General features: G+C 38.0%; 1 protein-coding gene across 1 annotated transcript in view; it reads right to left on the bottom strand.

The window, feature by feature from the left end:
• Positions 1-1,277, bottom strand: part of tusc2a (tumor suppressor 2, mitochondrial calcium regulator a) — a 6,991-nt gene that overhangs the window by 3,255 nt on the left and 2,459 nt on the right. The window contains exon 2 of the mRNA XM_014006418.1: positions 287-515. Within this exon, the coding sequence (XP_013861872.1) occupies positions 287-429 (143 nt within the window). The 5' untranslated portion in view covers positions 430-515. The remainder of the gene's footprint in view (positions 1-286; positions 516-1,277) is intronic.

The following is a 1,277-nucleotide window of genomic DNA, read 5'->3' on the forward strand; positions in this document are numbered from 1 at the left end:
ACATAAGGGTGTCCAGGGGATTAATCGTCAAATTAATCGTTATCGGCTAAAAACCACAATTCACCGTGATTAATTTTTTTGCCAATATTGCCCAACCCTAGTCAAGACACAATTAAAATCTATTAAAATTTAATATATTTAACAGATCGGCATATAACCTAATTAACTTACACATTTCAGAGTGAACACTTTTAAATGGGACTTGTGTTTCCAGTAATTTAGACCACCCAAAAAAACTTAAGAAATGAAAAATTAAACAACTGCACAAAAATATTTATTTAGTTACCTCCTTCTTGTGAAAACAAATGGTGTTGCATTCTTGGAACCTTTCAGGCGGGCCAAAGTTTGCTCGTTTCCCTCGTTTCCAGAATCGCCTCCACTGCCTGAGAAAGGCCAGACACCTTTGACTTTGGATCCACTTCCTCCCATTTTAGCGATAAGACATAATTAATCTCCAGTTGAAGCTTCCACTCTGCTGGGTAGCCAGAAACTCAACTGCTTATCAAGGCCAGGACCTGAAAAATAAACAGCCCACAAAGAAAAAGTGCATCTTATCAGACATTTGCTGACTGGTTACAGACTGTTTAATGCTGCTGGTTACAGTAAAATACTGTCCTCTGACAAATCTGAGATCAGAAACAGGCAACCCACTTGCCATCAAAGGACCAGACATTCAATTAAAACACGGGAGTAGTACCCTACCCGCCTTAATATATGTGTAATATTTTAAATTTCACAGTGAGAAAGGGGGTTACTGAGTTTAACTTGGATGCAACATGTAGCTAAATTTGGCTTGTGATTTGTGGACAGTTAACATGAAGGTGAACAAACTTTGTAATGCAAAAATGAGTGTCAACGAGCGTGGCTCGCCAATATCAACAGGAAACACAACTCGTCTTAAACGGCAAGAGTTTACTACGAGCACTTTGTAAGTTGTGAGGGGATTTTCAAGTGTATTATGACTGCAAACAACACGTGATTTATGAGGCTAGCTAGGATCATGCTATGCTGGGATCATGTGCTTTTATGAAGAACTTGATGAACCTGATTTGTTGGTTGTATCCWACCTAGATTGCAGACTTCTTGTGTGACTAGTTTCTGGTACAGTCTAACACAAAGATTAGCAATGCTAGACCTTGAGTGCTGCTATGCTGCATGTTTTATTTCTTTCCCTGCTCCAGCACACCTGATTCAGTGCAGGGTTATTATAGGTAACCAAAACTAACTAAATAACAAAATCTAAAATTGAAAAAAAAAACATTTTAGTTAACTAAAAT

The sequence above is a fragment of the Austrofundulus limnaeus genome, unplaced genomic scaffold, assembly GCF_001266775.1.
Source record: "Austrofundulus limnaeus strain Quisiro unplaced genomic scaffold, Austrofundulus_limnaeus-1.0 Scaffold35, whole genome shotgun sequence".
Classification (NCBI taxonomy): Eukaryota; Metazoa; Chordata; class Actinopteri; order Cyprinodontiformes; family Rivulidae; genus Austrofundulus; species Austrofundulus limnaeus.